Source organism: Jaculus jaculus, chromosome 21 (assembly GCF_020740685.1).
Source record: "Jaculus jaculus isolate mJacJac1 chromosome 21, mJacJac1.mat.Y.cur, whole genome shotgun sequence".
NCBI lineage: Eukaryota > Metazoa > Chordata > Mammalia > Rodentia > Dipodidae > Jaculus > Jaculus jaculus.
Window position 1 is genome coordinate 13,581,037 of NC_059122.1, and position 15,718 is coordinate 13,596,754.

Genomic DNA, 15,718 nt, shown 5'->3' on the forward strand with positions numbered 1-15,718 from the left:
CGTACCCATGTAAAGCCACATGCACAATGTGGCACGTGCATTTGGAGTTCATGTACAGTGGGTGGAGGCCCTGGCATACCCATTCTCTCTCTCTCCCTCCCTCTCTACTTAGAAATAGGTAGAAAATATTAAGCACACACGTTTGAATTTTCAAATCTTAGGGCGATGCCTGGGCTTGCCAGAGAGTTCATGCAAACACTCTGAGTAAAACCTGCTCGCCAATTTTATTGAGCTCCAACTATAGTCCAATAGCTTCAAAGCCATCATTTCATTTTGTTGCATCCTCACGTGTCCATGAGGTAGGTACTGACATAGTTCCCACTCTTAGGAGAGGGCATGCCACACTGGGAGAATTTATAAAAAAAAATAATAAAGAGCTGGGCGAATCCACGGCCCTTAGCACAGCGGCAGGTCCGCTGAGGCACGCAGGGTGGTCAAAGTGGGCGCCTCCATGCAATCCTCGCTGGCTGCTGCGGGGCCGGCGTGGCCTGTGCAGTTCCCTGACCCCGGGCTCCGCAGGACTTCAGGCCAGGCTCTCCTCCTCCTCTCCAATGGGGCTGGGCAGCCATGGCGGCGCGGGGGCCCGGGGCCCGGGAATGGACACTGTGGTGAAGGGTTCCACTGCAGGGCCCAGCATGGGGCCAGGCGGCTCGGGACCCGCGGGGGGCTCGGGCTCCGGCTCCTCCCGCAGGCTGGGGTCCAGCAGCGGCTCTCCGCAGCCGCATTCCGGGGCGCCGCCGTCCGCCGGGCCCGCGCACGTGCAGCTGGCCGCCGTGGACGCCTCGGACACGCAGCTGTTCTTGCGTCGGAGCAGCGACAGGCGCCGGCCCAGCAGGCCTCCGCCCGCGGCGCCCGCTCCGGCCGGCAGGAGGCGCTGCAGGAGGTCCCCGTGCGCCTCGCCCAGCGGGCCGTCCCCGCCGTCCAGCCGCTGGAACTGCATGTCCTCCTTGGCCAACCTGCGGGGATGCACACCAGCTCGTCGCTGAGGCCTCCTACCTCTGCCTCCTGAGTGCTGGGATCAGAAGCATGCGCCACCACGCCCGGCTAACACCCAGCCTTCTCTTTTAGCCCAAAATGGGTGGACTTTAGTTTTGATTTTTGGAGACACGGTGATCACACAGGCGCTTATGTGGCAGAGGCTGCCCTTGAACTCCTGAATCTCCCTGCCTCCACCTCCCAAGTGTTTGATTCTGTTTCTTGGGTTCATTTTCGAATTAGTTATTATTATTTCTGGTCTTTCTATTTCTCAAGGCAAGGTCTCGCTCATCCCTCTGAAGTCTCAGGGTGGCCCCCAATTCACGGTGATCCTCCTACCTCTGCCTCCCAAGTTCTGGGATTAAAGGCCTGCGCCACCACAGCCGGCAATGTTTTTTTTTTTTTGTTTTTTTTTTTTGAGAGAGAGACAGAAAGAGGCGTGGGGGGTGGGGGGGAGAATGAGCACACCAGGGCATTCAGCCGCTGCAAAGGGACTCCAGATGCATGCACTACCTGCTGCATCTGGCTTCTATGGGACTTGGGGAATTGAACATGGATCCTTTGGCTTTGCAGGCAAGCGCCTTAACCGCTAAGCCATCTCTCCAGACATTTTTTTTTTATTTTTAATATCTTATTTTTATTTATTGGGGAGAGAGAAAATAGGTGCACCAGGGCTTCCAGCTACTGCAAACAAACTCCAGACACATCCACCCCCTTTTGCATGTGGCTTACCTGGGTACTGAGGAATCAAACCTGGGTCCTTTGGCTTTTCAGATAACCACCTTAACTGCTAAGCCATCTCTACAGCCCTGTTTATTTACTTATTTATTTTTATTTGCAAGCAGAGACAGACACACAGAGGAAGCGAAGGAGGGAGAAAGAGAGAGAGAGAATGGGCACTCCAGGATTTCCAGCCACTGCAAACAAACTCCAGATGCATGTGCCACTTTGTGCATCTGGCTTTATGTGGGCAATGGGGAATCAAAATCTGGGTCCTTAGAGTTTAAGCTCTCGCTCCAGCATTTTTTTTTTTTTTTCCCGAGGTAGGGTCTCACTGTAGCCCAGGCAGACCTGGAATTCACTATGTAGTCTCAGGGTAGCCTTGAACTCAAGGCAATTCTCCTACCTCTACCTCCTGAGTGCTGGGATCAAAGGCATGCGCCACCATGCCCGGCTAACACCCAGCCTTCTTTTTTAGCCCCAAATGGGTGGACTTTAGTTTTGATTTTTGGAGACACGGCGATCACAAAGGCGCAGAGGCTGCCCTTCAACTCCTGAATATCAAAAGGCAGAGGCTGCCCTTGAACTCCTGAATCTCCCTGCCTCCACCTCCCAAGTGTTTGATTCCAGGCATAGGTCACTGTGCCTGGTCGGAATCTGCAGACCGTAATCTTAGCCTTGTCCCGAGCTCGAGAACCTTCTGAGAGGCCCTCGGAAGGAACGCCGACCCCCACCCTGGGCCCCGGTGGCTCACGCAATGTCAAAAGTGGACCCCTGGAAGGAGGGCTGCTGCAGCAGGAACGCGGTGGCTGCTGTGTAGGGCGCGCGAGCTTCTGTCGCATCCCAGTACAAATCCTTTTCCAGCATGGCCAAGTCGTCATACATTTCATCCACGGCCAGCATGGACACCTGAGGAGGAGGACATGTGGAGCCAGGTAGGTGTGGAGTCCTCAGGGAGGATGAGAACGTGGTGCCCAAAGGGAGAGAGAATGCCGGGCGTGGCGGCCCGTACCTTTAATGCCAGCACTCGGGAGGCAGAGGTAGGAGGATGGCTGTGAGTTCGAGGCCACCCTGACACTACATAGTGACTTCCAGGTTAGCCTGGGCTGGAGTGAGACCCTACTTCAAAACAATCAAACAAAAAAGATTTAAAAAAAAAAAAAAAAAAAGGAAAAGGGGCTGGAGAGATGTCTCAGTGGTTAAGGCGCTTGCCTGCAAAGCCTAACAATCTGGGTTCAGTTCCCCAGTGCCCACATAAAGCCAGATGCACAAAGGGGTACATGCATCCGGAGTTTGTTTGTAGTGCTTACAGGTCCTGGAGCACCCATTCTCTCTCTGTCTCTCTCTGCTTGCACATAAATAAATAATTTAAAAAGGGGTGGGGCAGATGGTTTCGAATGCGGCCCAGGTTTGGTTCTCCTGGACCACTTGGGAAGCTCTGTGCCTCACCCCCTTGGGGAGAGTCTGACCTGGAAGTTGCGGTCAATCAGAAAGTTGGTCTCAAAGTCATCGTCATCCTCTCCGAAGGGGTTGATCAGCTGTTCGGCCACCTGGACGATGAAGGGGTCAGCGCATCAAACTGCCTAGTAAGCACTTATACCCATATATGAATGCTACTCTCACTTCTGGTTAGAGAAACTTCACTTTTCAGGTGGCGGTGACCTTGGGATGACTCAGAAGGCATCATGGTGCTGAGAAGTGACAGAGGAGTGCTCAGCACTGCAATATCTCTATCATATCTTCCAAGGCTCAGGGTCCATTGTGGAAGAGGTGGCGGAAAGAATGTAAGAGCCAAAGGAAGGGTAGGACTCCTTACAACGTGCTCCTCTGAGACACAAAATGGCCTGGATATCCATGACCTCACAGTGCCTGACACTCCCTACACAAGACCATCATAAGAGGAGGAAAAGATCATGACATCAAAATAAAAGACAGACTGATTGAGAGGGGGAGGGGACATGATGGAAAGTGGAGTTTCAAAGGGGAAAGTGAGAGCAGGGAGTTACTATAGGATACTGTTTACAATCATGTAAGTCTTTAATGGAACAAAAGAAAAAAAGAAAGAAAGGAGGCAGCGGAGCCTGGAGATCCTCAGGCACCACGATGCAGGGCCTCTGCGTACCTTGAGCCAGCCCACGTAGAAGAAGAACTGCAGTAAAGTGAAAATGGGAACGCACAGGTCCAGGGTGTGCTCTTTGTAGCCCAGGGTCGGGTCCAGGAATTGGCGGCCGATGAGGCAGGCCAGGAAGTAACTGTACACGGCGATGGTCACTACCTGGGGGCGGGCGAACAGGCTCCCGGTCATCAAAGGGCAGAGCTGGGACTGGGCCTCGCTGTGCTGGAGATATAGCTGACCCTCAGCTTCTTTCACTCTTTTGAAATTTTTTTGTTGTGGTGGTTTGTTTTTCTAGGTAGGGTCTCTCTCTAGCCCAGGCTGACCTGGAATTCACTATGGAGTCTCATGGTGGCCTCGAACTCACGGCGATCCTCCTACCTCTGCCTTCCAAGTGCTGGGATGAAAGACATGCGCCACCACGACCGGCTTGAAATATTTATTTATTAGTGTTTTGAGGTAGGGTTTCACTCTAGCCCAGGCTGGCCTGGAATTCACTATGTAGTTTCAAGGTAGCCTTGAGCTCACGGTGATCCTCCTACCCCTGCCTCTGGAGTGCTGGGATTAAAGGCCTGTGCCACCACACCCGGCTGCTTATTTATTTATACGCAGAAAGAGACAGAGAGAATGGGCATGCCCAGGCATCCAGCCACTGCAAATGAATTCCAGGCTCATGAGCCACTTTATGCATCTGGCTGTACATGGAAACTGGGTAACTGGTCCTTAGACTTTGCAAGCAAAAGTGCCTTAGCCACTGAGCCATCTCTCCAGCCCCCTCCCTCTTTTTTCTTATTGAGACAGGGTGTTGATACAGTCCACACTGGGGTCTAGCCCGGCGTGGTGGAGCACACTTTTAATCCCAGCACAGGAGGCAGAGGTAGAAGGATCTCCGTGAGTTCAAGGCCAGCCAGAGACTACATAGTGAATTCCAGGTCAGCCTGGACTAGAATGAGAGCCTACCTCGAGAAAATCAAGAACAAACAAAACAGACTGGGTTCAAATTTGCAATCCTCCTATATTCAGCCTCCCAAGTGCGGGGATTACAAGCGTGCGCACGCCCCAGTTTCCTCGGGGAGCCCTCCACTCACCTATTGTGTCAGTGGAAGCCCAGCCCCGGAGCGCCTACCTGGGTGTAGACGAGGGGTACACTGATCCAGTCGTAGTGGAAGAGCATCCCGCACTTGCCCCGAAAGACGTTCAGCTCCTGGGGGAGGGGGGACGGGGACAGGTGGTGAATCCGGCTGCGCTGGGTGCTCGCATGCAGTTGAGCGTGGCGTGGAGGCATGTGTGGTCACTCGGCAAAGGTCAGGGAGGTCCAGGGAGAGGATTTTGTCGGGGCCTACCTCGAGGAGCAGTTTCAGGGCGCTGTTGTCCCTGATGCGACCCTCTCTCCTCGCCTGCGCCGCCAGGCTGGAGAACCACACGCAGGGCACCCAGTACTTGTTGTACGAAGAGTTCAAGTTCTCGAACTTCTTGCGCTCCTCGCGGGTCATGAATCCTGGAAGGGAATTTAAAAGGAGGGAGGAGAGAGGCTGGAGAGACGGTTTAGCGGTTAAGGCGCTTGCTTGCAAAGCCAAAGGACACAGGTTGGGTTCCCCAGGACGAACAGAAACCAGAGGCACAAGGTGGTGCTTGCGTCTGGAGTTCATTTGCCATGGCTGGAGGCCCTTGTGAGCCCGTTTTATTTCTCTCAAATAACTAAATAGAAATTAAAATCTAAAAATAAGGTAAGGGTCTGTAGGGATGGCTTAGCGGTTGATCCACTTTCCTGCGATGCCCAAGGACCCAGGTTCGATTCCCCAGTACTCATGTAAGCCACATGCACAAAGTGGAGCATGCGTCAGGAGTTCATTTTCAGTGGCTGGAGGCTCGGGCGCGCTCTTTTATTTTCTCTCTTTCTCCCTCTCTCTCTTCTCTCCTCGCAAATAAATCAGTATTTTAAAAATAAAATAATAGGGGGCTGGGCATGGTGGCGCACGCCTTTAATCCCAGCACTCGCGAGGCAGAGGTAGGAGGATCACCGTGAGTTCCAGGCCACCCTGAGACTCCATAGTGAATTCCAGGTCAGCCTGGGCTACAGCGAGACCCTACCTTGGCAAAAGCAAATATAAAATAAAATCGTGGAAGGTTGCTCTCCTCCCTGGCGGGCCCCAGGCCTCCTCCAGCCGGACACTCACCGGCCTCCACTACGTGGTCCACGGTGGGGAAGCGCTTGAAGACGGCGGTGCTGACGGAGCGCAGGATCAGCACGGCCGAGAGCCCGGCGTAGCGCATGAGCGTGCGCCGGTACAGGCGGCCCCGGTCGTCGCGCCCGTGCACCGTGCCGGCCACCGCGCACATGAGCGCGTCGGGCAGGGGCATGCACAGGTACTGGTCCCACCATCGGTGCACCACCAGCGTCACGTAGAAGCCTGCTGGCCAAGCCGGGACCGGGTGTTGGGCAGGGACCGAGAGTTAAGGTGGCCCGGGTCGTGGGAGAGGGAGGGGCCATTTTTTGGAGTTGCCTCGGAGACGCCTGGAGCGGGCTGGTCAGCCAACCATGTGGGGCACACGTGGGCCGAGAACCTGGAGGGCGGGGGGGGGGGGGGACTAGCCCCGAGGCTAAGAAGCTGCATCTGACACGGTGGCACACGCCTGTCATCCCAGCAGGTGGCAGGTGTGTGTAGGCAAGAGGATCAGGGCTTCGAGGACAAACGGGGCTGGCGTGGCGGCGCGCGCCTTTAACCCCAGCACTCGAGACGCAGAGGTAGAAGGATTGCCGTGAGTCGGGGCCACCTAGGAGACTAGACAGTGAGTTCCAGGTTTGTCTGGGCTAGAGCGAGACCCTACCTCAAAAATAGGGGGGAGCCGGGCGTGGTGGCGCACGCCTTTAATCCCAGCACTCGGGAGGCAGAGGTAGGAGGATCGCCGTGAGTTCGAGGTCACCCTGAGACTGCATAGTGAATTCCAGGTCAGCCTGGACTACAGTGAGACCCTATCTAGAAAAAAAAAAAAATAGGGGGAACTGGAGAGATGGCTTAGCGCTTGCCTGCAAAGCCTAAGGACCCAGGTTCAATTTCCCAGGACCCCCACATAGGCCAGATGCACAAGGTGGCGCATGCTTCTGGAGTTCATCTACAATGGTTGTAGACCCTGGCGTGTCCATTCTCTCTCCCTCTCTCTCTCTTTCCTTCTCTCTCTCTCTGTGCATCTGACCTCATCATCTCTTAAATAATAAATAAATAAATAATAAATAAAATGTATATATATGCCAGCAGCCAGCTGTGGTGGCACACACCTTTAATCCCAGCACTTGGGAGGCAGAGGTAGGAGGATCACCGTGAGTTCGAGTCCACCCTGACACAACATAGTTAATTCTAGGTCAGCCTGGGTTAGAGCGAGAGACTTCCTTGAAAAACAAAAACAGTGGGCTGGAGGGGTTTAACGTTTGCCTGCAAAGCCAAAGGATCCCCGTTCGATTCTCCAGATGCACAAGGGGATCGATCCTATGCATCTGGAGCTCGTTTGCAGTGGCTGGAGGCCTTGGTGTGCCCATTCTCTCTCTCACATACACTTTCTGTCTCTCTCCGTGTGTCTCAAATAAATAACTTTTTTTTTTTTTAAGAAAGGGGCTGGACAGATGGCTTAGCAGTTAAGCGCTTGCCTGTGAAACCTAAGGACCCCGATTCACAGTTCGATTCCCCAGGACCCGCGTTAGCCAGATGCACAAAGTGGCGCACGTGTCTGGAGTTGGTTTGCAGAGGCTGGAGGCCCTGTCGTGCCCACTCTCTCCCCCTGCCCCTCTCTCTGCCTCTTTGTCGCTCTCAAATAAATGAATTAAAATAAACAAACAAAAAAAAAAAAAAAAGAAAGAAAGAAAGGAAAAGAACAACCAGGGCCGGCTTCTATAGGAGCACCTTTGGGGCCGTGAGCGGGCGATGTGGGTGTGTGGGGTCACGGTGGGCATCTTCATGGCGTGGATGTGTAAGCGGGGAGGGGAGCCTGGAAGGGCAGGGGTATGGGAGGGGAAGCAGGAGAGGGAAGCAGGATGGGGGGAGGAGGGTGGTCGGGGGCACGCCCTCACCGAGCACGAAGGACACTGGAATAAGGCTGGCGTACTGGTCGCAGTAAATGACAAGCTTCTCGAAATAGCGCTTCTGCTCCTCGGCCAGGAGGAAGCTGCGGGGTGGGGTTGCGGGGGCGGGGATGCGGGGTCACGGGCGGGCTCCCCTGGACTACAGATCTCTCGGGACACCCCTCCCAGGCCCTGTCCCCGGAGGCCCAGGCCCTGTCCAGTGCCCCGGGGGGGCCAGCTCACCGGTACGCGGAGCTCAGGGCCATGTAGAGCCCCAGGAAGCAGAGCAGCTCGCGCCACAGCAGCTTGTAGATGCTCCCGCGCCACAGCAGCAGCAGCTGGGAGAAGCCCCCGAAGCGGGCATTGGCCACCCGCGCCGTGTAGGTGACGGTCATCGCGGCCAGCAGCCCGTGCGGTCAGACGAGAGCGCGCGCGGGGCCCTGGGGCTGGGGATGGCTGGGGAGAATGGCGAGGCGTCCACCCACAGAGCAGTGCCCACTCAGGTCTTGTCCATCCTCCCCCCACGCCCGGGTCCTGGCCCTTGCCCAAGCTGCTGTTGGGTTCCCCTCTCCTGGATGTGTGTGTGGGGGGTGTGTGTGAGAGGGGAACCTTGGATGTGATCAGTTCTTGACTTGTCCACTCCCCCACCCCTCCATTCGGCTCCCCTGACTTCCTGAGTCGCCAGTGGCTCAGTTTCTAGGTTGTCAGAGAGCTTCACTGGAACTGTCCTGTCCACTGGCTTTTGGTCTACGCTTGATCTGAGCTAAAAAGGACCTTTGAGTGCCCCCACGTTCTGAGGCCCCAGGCGCCCAGTCTCCTACCTCATGCTGGCCTCCTCTCTGGCTCACAGTGTGGTGGCCTGTCCACCTTCCCGAGCCCGCCCCCGGCTCTGTCCCCTTTCTCTTCTCTCCCATTCCTTCCTTCCTGCCTCCCCCGCCTTTTCCTCCCCTCAGTAGGTGTCCTGCCCCAAAGCCAGTCTATGCCCAGGATTCTTTGTTCGCCCAGGTTCAAGTCCTTCTCACCTGTGTGGAGGGTGGCAGGTGCCCGGGGACACACGAGGACAGAGACTGAATGGGAGGGTGGCTTAGGCGTTGGGTGGGAGGGGGCTGGGGAACGGGTGTGGGCAGCCCCTCCCTAGCCTGTCCCCCACAGCTGAGCGACAGGATCAGAACTTTGTTTGGAGAAGTCTCTGCCAGTTTTTCACGGTGAAGTGGGAGAAGTCTGCCCAGTTCCTCTTGCTCCTCCCAGTGTCCCTCCCCAGTCAGTCACTGGCAGGTCTAGGGCAGAGAGCTGGGGGAGGGGCGGGCATCAGCTCCTCCTCTACACACGGTAGTGCGGGAAGCTGGGACACAGTTACCTAGACCACGCATGGTCACTAAGTAACCCACCGTGGACCCAGACACAAATTCATTATTTTTTAAGAGAGAGAGAGAGGCAGATAGAAAGCAATTAGGTGGGTCAGGGCCTCCAGCTGCTGCAAACAACTCCAGACACAATGCTCCACTTTGTGCATCTGGTCCTGGGGAATCGAACCTGGGTCCTTAGGCTTCACCAGCAAACACCTTCACCACTAAGGCGTCTTTCTAGCCCGCGTAAACACGGTGACCCAGAGCCTTTACACACACGAGGACCTCCAGAGTCAGGCAGGTGTGGTGGCACATGCCTGTGATCTCAGCTAGAGAGACTGAGGCAGGAGATTTGCCGTGAGTTCAGATCAGTTTGGGATGAGATGTTGTCTCAAAAAGTCAAAAAATACGACATCAAAATAAAAGAGAGACTAACTGAGATGGGGAGAATGGAATTTCAAAGGAGAAAGTGGGGAGAGAGACGGTATTACGATGGGATATTTTTTATAATCATGGAAGTTGTTAATAAAAAAACATTGGAAAAAAAAGTCAATAAATAAACCAGGTGTGGTGGACATTCTTTAATCCCTGCACTAAGGAGGCTGAAGTAGGAGGATCACCGTGAGCTTGAGGCCAGCCTGATGAGCTAAAGAGCGAGTTTAGGTCAGCTGGGACTAGAGAGAGACACTGCCTTGGGGAAAAAAAAAAAAAAAAGCTAGAGAGATGGCTGAGTGTTTAAGGTACTTGCCTGTGAAACCTAAAGACCCCAGAACCAACATAAGCCAGATACACACGGTTAAGCATGTGCACAAGGTGGCACGTTTCTGGAGTTTGATTGCAGGGACTAGACGCCCTGGTGTGCCGATTCTCTCTCAATCTCTCTCTCTATCTTTCTCTCTTTTGTTCTTGCTCTTGCTCTCCCTCTCCCTCTCTCTCATTAACACACACACAGGGCTGGAGAGATGGTGTAGCGGTTAAGCGCTTGTCTGTGAAGCCTAAGTACCCCGGTTCGAGGCTCCATTCCCCAGAACCCATGCTAGCCAGATGCACAAGGGGCATGCATCTGGAGTTCGTTTGCAGTGGCTGGAAGCCCTGGCGTGCCCATTCTCTCTCTCGCTCTCTATCTGCCTCTTTCTCTCTCTATCACTCTCAAATAAATAAATAAAAATCTTAAAAATAAATAAAAGGATTTTAAAAAAAACTCTAGGGCTAGAGAAATGGCTTACCAATTAAGGCGCTTGCCTGCAAAGCCTAAGAACCCACATAAGCCAGATGCACAAGGTGGCTCATGTGTCTGGAGTTTCTTTGCAGTGATGGCCCTGGTGGGCCCATTCTCTCTATCTGGCTCTTTCTTTCTCAAATAAATAAATAAATGAAATAAAATTAATTGCGGTGGCGCACGCCTTTAACCCCAGCACTGCGAAGGCAGAGGTAGGAGGATCTCTGTGAGTTCGGAACCACCCTGAGGCTACATAGTGAGTTCCAGGTCAGCCTGGGCTAGTGTGAAATCTTACCTTGGAAAAAAAATTTTTTTTTAATGCTAAATAAACTGGATGTGGTGGCATGTGACTTTAATGCCAGCATTCAAGAAGCAGAAGTAGGAGGATCTGTGAGTTCTAAGCCAGCAAAGGGCCACAGAATGAGTTCCAAGTAAGCTGGGATAGATGAGACCCTGCCCCTAAAAAAAAACAAGGGCTGGAAGGATGGCTTAGCGGTTAAGGCACTTGCCTTCAAAGTCAAAGGACCCAGGTTCGATTCCCCAGGACCCATGTAAGCCAGATGCACATGGTGGTGCATACTTCTGGAGTTATTTTACAGTGGCTGAAGGCCCTGGAGTGCCCATTCTCTCTCTCTTTCAAATAAATAAAAATAAATAAATAAAAAGTAAAAAAAAAAAAAAAAAAAAAAAGATCTGGCATGGTGGTGCACACCTTTAATCCCAGCACTTGGGAGGCAGAGGTAGATGAATCACCATGAGTTCAAGGCCACCCTGAGACTACATAGTGAATTCCAGGTCAGCCTGAGCTAGAGTGAGACTCTACCTCAAAAACAAAAACAAAAACAAACACTGAAACAAATAAACAAAAAAAAGTGGATAATGGAGATATGACACATTTACATATGGAGTTCTACTCAGTGGTAAAGAAAAATGAAGTTCTGAAATTTGCAGGAAAATGGATGGATCTGGAAAGGATTATACTAAGTGAGGTAACCCAGGCCCAGAGAGCCAAATGTCACATGTTCTCTCTCATATGTGTATCCTAGTTACAAATGATTGGACTTCTGTGTGAGTAGGAAGAAAACTCAGTAGCAGAGGCCAGTAAGCTAGAAAGGTGATATAAAGGGAATAGAAAGGGAGGGAGGGGGACTTAATAAGATTGTATTATACATATGTAAGTAGAAGAATAGATTAATGGGGGTGAAAAGGCCTAAGTGAGGTCAGGGGAAGAGACTGAGTAAAGGAAAGGTAGAGAGAGGGCTGCTAATCAAAATCTAAGAGGATATAAATAAATCATATGGAAATCTACTTTTTTGGACAATGGAATACTCAGGAGCCGTAGATTGTTACTAGAAAATTTTCAGTGCCAGGGATGGGGTACCTTCCAGGGAGCTGTTGGCCAGGGAGGTCCCTGATACCCCAAAACATTACAGGCCATTGCCGAGGCCTTTGGTTTCCCACTAGGAATAGATGGTAAGACCCTATTGCTGAAGACTCCACATACCTGGGCTACAAGGTCACTGAGAAATTCTCTGGAGCTGAGTTGATAACCTCCTCCAGGTAGACCAGCTGACAGAAAGCTGGAAGAGGCCATTCTACATGCAGTTCAATGGAGAAAGAGAAATCACCAGTGAAGATACGCAGTAGTGGACACTGAAAGCCTTATATTTGGACAGCTAGGCCAAATGATCCAACGGGTACAATAATGGCATGTCTGTTATAGGGGAAACCAACTACCCTCTAATTGGACTGGAGAGCCGCTCCATGGGAGGGAATACATCCCTGATACTGAAAACATAAAACAGGGCCGGGCGTGGTGGCGCACGCCTTTAATCCCAGCACTTGGGAGGCAGAGGTAAGAGGATCACCATGAATTCAAGGCCACCCTGAGACTCCATAGTGAATTCCAGGTCAGTCTGGGCCAGAGTGAGACCCTACCTCAAAAAAACAAAAAAACCTCCCCCCAAAACAACTTAAAACAGGGGTAGTCATGAGTCCTAGGGGTGTAACGTCTGCTGCTTTCTGGCTAAATGTATATACTATGCTTATCAACTGCCCAGTAAGCACTTCTCTTAATGTTCATACCCTTGTATTAATGCTTCTCTTACTTTTGGTAGAGAATCTTCTCTTTTCAGACAGCAGTGACCTTGGGATGACTCAGAAGGCATCATGGTGCTGGAAAGAAGTGGCCAGAGTGCTCAGCACTGCAATATCTCCATCACACCTTCCAAGGCTCAGGGTCTATTGTGGAAGAGGTGGCGGAAAGAATGTAAGAGTCAAAATAAGGGTAGGACTCCTTACAATGTGCTCCCCCCAGACACAAAATAGCCTGGAGATCTATGACCTCACAGTGCCTGACACTACCTACACAAGACCCTCATAAGAGGAGGAAAAGACGATGACATCAAAATAAAAGGGACTGGTTGAGATGAGAAGAATGGTGTTTGAAAGGGGAAAGAGGTGGAAGAGAGGTTATTACCATAGATTTTTTTCATAATCATGGAAGTTGTTAAGAAAAAAAAAATTGAAAAGAAAAATAACATAAAATGAAATAGAAGGGCTAGAGAGATGGCTTAGCAGTTAAGGTGCTTGCCTGCAAAGCCTAAGGACCCAGGTTCCATCCCCCAGGACTCAGGTAAGTCAGATGGACAACAAGGTGCACACATCTGGAGTTTGTTTGCAGTGACTAGAGGCCCTGGCATGCCCATTTTCTCTCTCTCTACCTGCCTATTTCTGTCTCTCTCTCTCAAACAAATAAAAATTTAAAAAATATTTATTTATTTATTTGAGTAAGAGAGAGTGAGCAGGTATGCCAAGACCTGTAGCCACTGCAAGGAACGAACTCTGGACGCATGTGCCACCTTGTGCATCTGGCTTTTCATGGGTACTGGGAAACAGAACTGGGGTCCTTAGGCTTGACAGGCAAGTGTCTTAACCGCAGAGACATCTCTGTAGCCCCACACCTGCACCAATACATTAATACATTATGAGAAGTCCCCGAGTGGTGGCACATGTCTGTAATTCTAGTGTTCAGGAGGCTGAGGCAGAAGATTGTTGTGAGTTTGAGCCATCCTGGGCTACATGATGAGACCCTGTCTATAAAAGAAAGGGCCTTTCCCCCCACATTCCTCTTCTGTATTGTGTGAGGAAACATCCAGACACACTCAGGCCTCAGACCTTCAACGTTGCCATGAACAACCAAATTAGTGACACAAATCATCCTCGTATTTGTCATGAACTGGAGACAGATATTCCTCTTCAGGCACACCTACAGAGGGGCACTCCCAGCCTGGAACAAGCACACCTCCATTACCACCCCAAACCTCGAGGACATACACATGTAGGGGAGGCGTGGAGACCTGGGAGGACGGGTGCTCTGAGGCCCCATGGATCCCTGTTGTCCACTCCCTGTGCCCTAGGAGTGGGGAGGACGGCTCCACACAGCACTGCCCGGAGGCCCAGTCAGCCAGGACGCTGTGTTCCCAAGCTGGCAGATGTCCACCCCACCCAGGGTAATTAGGAACTGGCTTAGGCTGGCCACCCTAGGACCCGCACCTCCGCTGTCCAGCTGCTGGCCGGCCTATAAACTTGAACGGGGGGGGTGCTGATGGATGGCTGGGGCGGTGCCACCAGCTGTGGGACCTGGGGCAGGGCAGGCTCAGCTCTCTGATCAGCTGCCCCCACTCCCTAGGATGTATCCTCTGCAAGCAAGCACCTGCAGCTTGTTCTCTCTCCTCCAACTCACACAGGCCACCCCCCCAAACTGTTCAACACCCAAGGGGTAGGAGGGCAGTTGCCTGAGCTAGGTCACATGCCTGATGATTTTAACATCAAATGATAAGACTCCTTGGCAGGTGGGTAGGGAGTAAAACCCTTGTGTAGTGTTTTTTTTTTTTTAATTTTTTTTTTTTTTTTTTTGAGGTAGGGTCTCACTCTAGCCCAGGCTGACCTGGCATTCACTATGTAGTCCCAGGGTGGCCTCAAACTCATGGTGATCCTCCTACCTCTGCCTCCCGAGTGCTGGGTTAATTAAAGGCTTGCATCACCACGCCTGGCTTTAAAAAAAATATTTTTTAAAAAACATTTTATTTACTTATCTGAGAGAGAAGGGAGTGGGGGAGGAGAGAATGGGCACGGCGGGGACTCCAGCCACTGCAAATGAACTCCAGACACATGCGCCACCTTGTGCAGCTGGCTTATGTGGGTCCTGGGGAATTGAACATGGTTCCTTTTGCTTTGCAGGCAAGCGCCTTAACCACTAAGCCATCTCTCCAGCCACCCTTGTGTGTTTTACCTCATTTATTCCATGCAAGCAGACATGAGTGAGGTGGTTGCTGGTGGAGAAGCAGGCTCTGACGCAGCTTGTTAGTGAACCATCTCGTATTGGAACCCAGGCACGGGGCTGTGGCCTGCTGTCCTTGTCACCAGCAGCACTCCCATTTGTTTATGTATGCCACCCCAACATGCCTATGCGCGCTTACACACACCCTGTGGAGTCAAGTACAGGGACACGTCCAGGCTCGTTGCTGGGCTCCCCCCACATACTCCATGGCAAGCCCAGACCCTGGGTGTGTGCACCCAGAAAGGCACTTCCTGAGTCATGCGTGTCCTCAGGCACCCCAGCCTGTCCCCTCACCCCAGACAGCTTGGGCTTGGGACTTCAGACACTCAAGGTCACGCCCTGTCCCATCCCGTAGCTCTTTTTGGTTTTTCGAGCTAGGGTCTCTAGCCCAGGCTGGCCTGGAACACACTCTGTAGTCCAGCCTCGAATTCACAGCGATCCTCCTTCGTGCTGGGACTAAATGTGTCCGGTATCTTTTAAGTGGAGGTGACAGCGGGTGCCCCGGTGCAGAGGGAGGAATGAAGGGCAGGGGACAAGGGAGGTCCACTAGTGTCTGGCTGCAAATTTCACAGGGCAGGCAACTGTACTGGAGTCCCCTGCCACCCAGACCCCTCACCAGCTGCATTGCTGCCGTCTTTGTTGGGAGGGGCTGAAAACACTCCTCGGAGTGATTGGAGGGGTGTGTGTGGATTGTTAATCCCCAGTCTGGCAAGACCAGCCTCTACCCAGGGCGTCCACTAATTCCCAAACCAAACAGCAGGTGATGCTGGGCCCGGTGCCTGCTTAATCGGCTCCCCACCAGCCTGGGGCTGGCGACAGGGCCTCCAGATTCCCACACTCTGAATTCTTAAAGGACTGGGCAAATGTCCCCCTTCTCCATTACAGACCCAGAAGGAAAGACTAGAACAAGATAACCCCTTTCCCAAAATGCTGTCCTTCAAAAATTGCC

At 52.4% G+C, this 15,718-nt stretch overlaps 1 protein-coding gene across 1 annotated transcript; it reads right to left on the reverse strand.

Annotated features, from left to right (window-relative positions):
• Positions 1–523: 523 nt before the first annotated feature.
• On the reverse strand, positions 524–8,257 carry Best2 (bestrophin 2). Its single transcript, XM_004672451.2, has 9 exons — positions 8,106–8,257; positions 7,872–7,966; positions 5,986–6,219; positions 5,152–5,306; positions 4,935–5,012; positions 3,818–3,970; positions 3,165–3,245; positions 2,450–2,604; positions 524–956 (listed from the first exon to the last, which is right to left on the reverse strand). The coding sequence occupies exons 1-9, from the start codon at positions 8,255–8,257 to the stop codon at positions 524–526; spliced, it is 1,536 nt and encodes a 511-aa protein (XP_004672508.1).
• Positions 8,258–15,718: the final 7,461 nt, after the last annotated feature.